Source organism: Macrobrachium nipponense, chromosome 1 (genome assembly GCF_015104395.2).
Source record: "Macrobrachium nipponense isolate FS-2020 chromosome 1, ASM1510439v2, whole genome shotgun sequence".
Lineage (NCBI taxonomy): Eukaryota > Metazoa > Arthropoda > Malacostraca > Decapoda > Palaemonidae > Macrobrachium > Macrobrachium nipponense.
Genome location: NC_087200.1, coordinates 162,444,637 through 162,445,752, shown reverse-complemented (window position 1 = coordinate 162,445,752; position 1,116 = coordinate 162,444,637). Strand labels below are relative to the sequence as shown.

Sequence of the window (1,116 nt, the reverse complement as noted above, 5' to 3'; positions counted from 1 at the left end):
TTTTTGAACATTTTACTAATATAATACATGGAGAGTTAAGATTTAAGTTACAATTGGAATTAAGCTATATAAAGCGGATTTTAAATGAATTCGTGAAGAGAAATCTTTCGATCTGGCAATCATTGAACTTTCAGTCCAGTTTATCCTGTGAGAGTTTTCATTTAAAAATGAATGAATATAACATTGGATGTTTGACCAGTTTTGACAGAATACAGTGATACCTTGGTTTATGAGTTTACAATTCGTTCCAAGAGCGAGCTCGTAACATAAGATTCTCGTAGTCCGAAACAATTTTTCCCATAAGAAATAAATAGATATCACTCGATGCGTTCCACACGTCCATAGATACACATTTTAATTTTTTTTTTTTTTTTTTTTTTTTGCCATTGTAATTAATGTTAAAATTATAACCCTCTAACATCAGAAATGAATACAAATTAATAATTAAAAAGCAAAAATAAAAATAATTGACAATTTAACTAAAAATATTGGCAACTTAACTCGCACTTTACCTTTGAGGAGCGTCACTGCTGGCGTGTTGGAGACGGGAGGGGGGGGAGGAAGGGGTTACTTGTTGAAGGGAGAATCTCCCTCCATGAAAACTTCTGGTAAAATGTTTGAAGTTTCTCTTAAATGACGTTCACTATCACTAACTGAATCACTTAATTTACGTTTTCTGGACACTCGGTCGTCTTTTTTTACGTCCTTTCGTTCAGCTTTCACAAGGAACCTATCTAGAGACGACTTCTTTTGTCTTTTCATTAAAATTTTATGGAAATGGGTCAGCATTGTCGGTAAATAGGTTCGCTGCACGCACTACCAAAGCCTTATCTGGGTGATGTTTTTCTATAAAATTTTGCACGTTTTCCCACTGTTTCAACATTTCCCTAATTTCACTAGAAGCGATAGGTTTTCTAATCTGTCCCTCCTCCTCCTCAGATGAAATGTCCTCCATGACCTCTTTTTGCTGCTCCTTATACAGCTCCTCGGTCGTCAGCTGCTCGCTATGCTCATCCAGAAGATCGTTGATGTCATCCTTGCCCACCTCTAGCCCTATTGACTTGCCCAAGGATACAATTTCATCGTCAACTGCCTCCTGGATAGGTTCGAACCCCT

General features: G+C 36.8%; 1 protein-coding gene across 1 annotated transcript in view; it reads right to left on the bottom strand.

Moving 5' to 3' along the window:
* Nucleotides 1–769: 769 nt before the first annotated feature.
* Nucleotides 770–1,116, bottom strand: part of LOC135218984 (tigger transposable element-derived protein 1-like) — a 999-nt gene continuing 652 nt past the window's right edge. Inside the window, exon 2 of the mRNA XM_064255422.1 lies at nucleotides 770–1,116. This exon is cut by the window's right edge and continues 81 nt beyond it. Coding sequence (XP_064111492.1) covers nucleotides 770–1,116 — 347 coding nt within the window.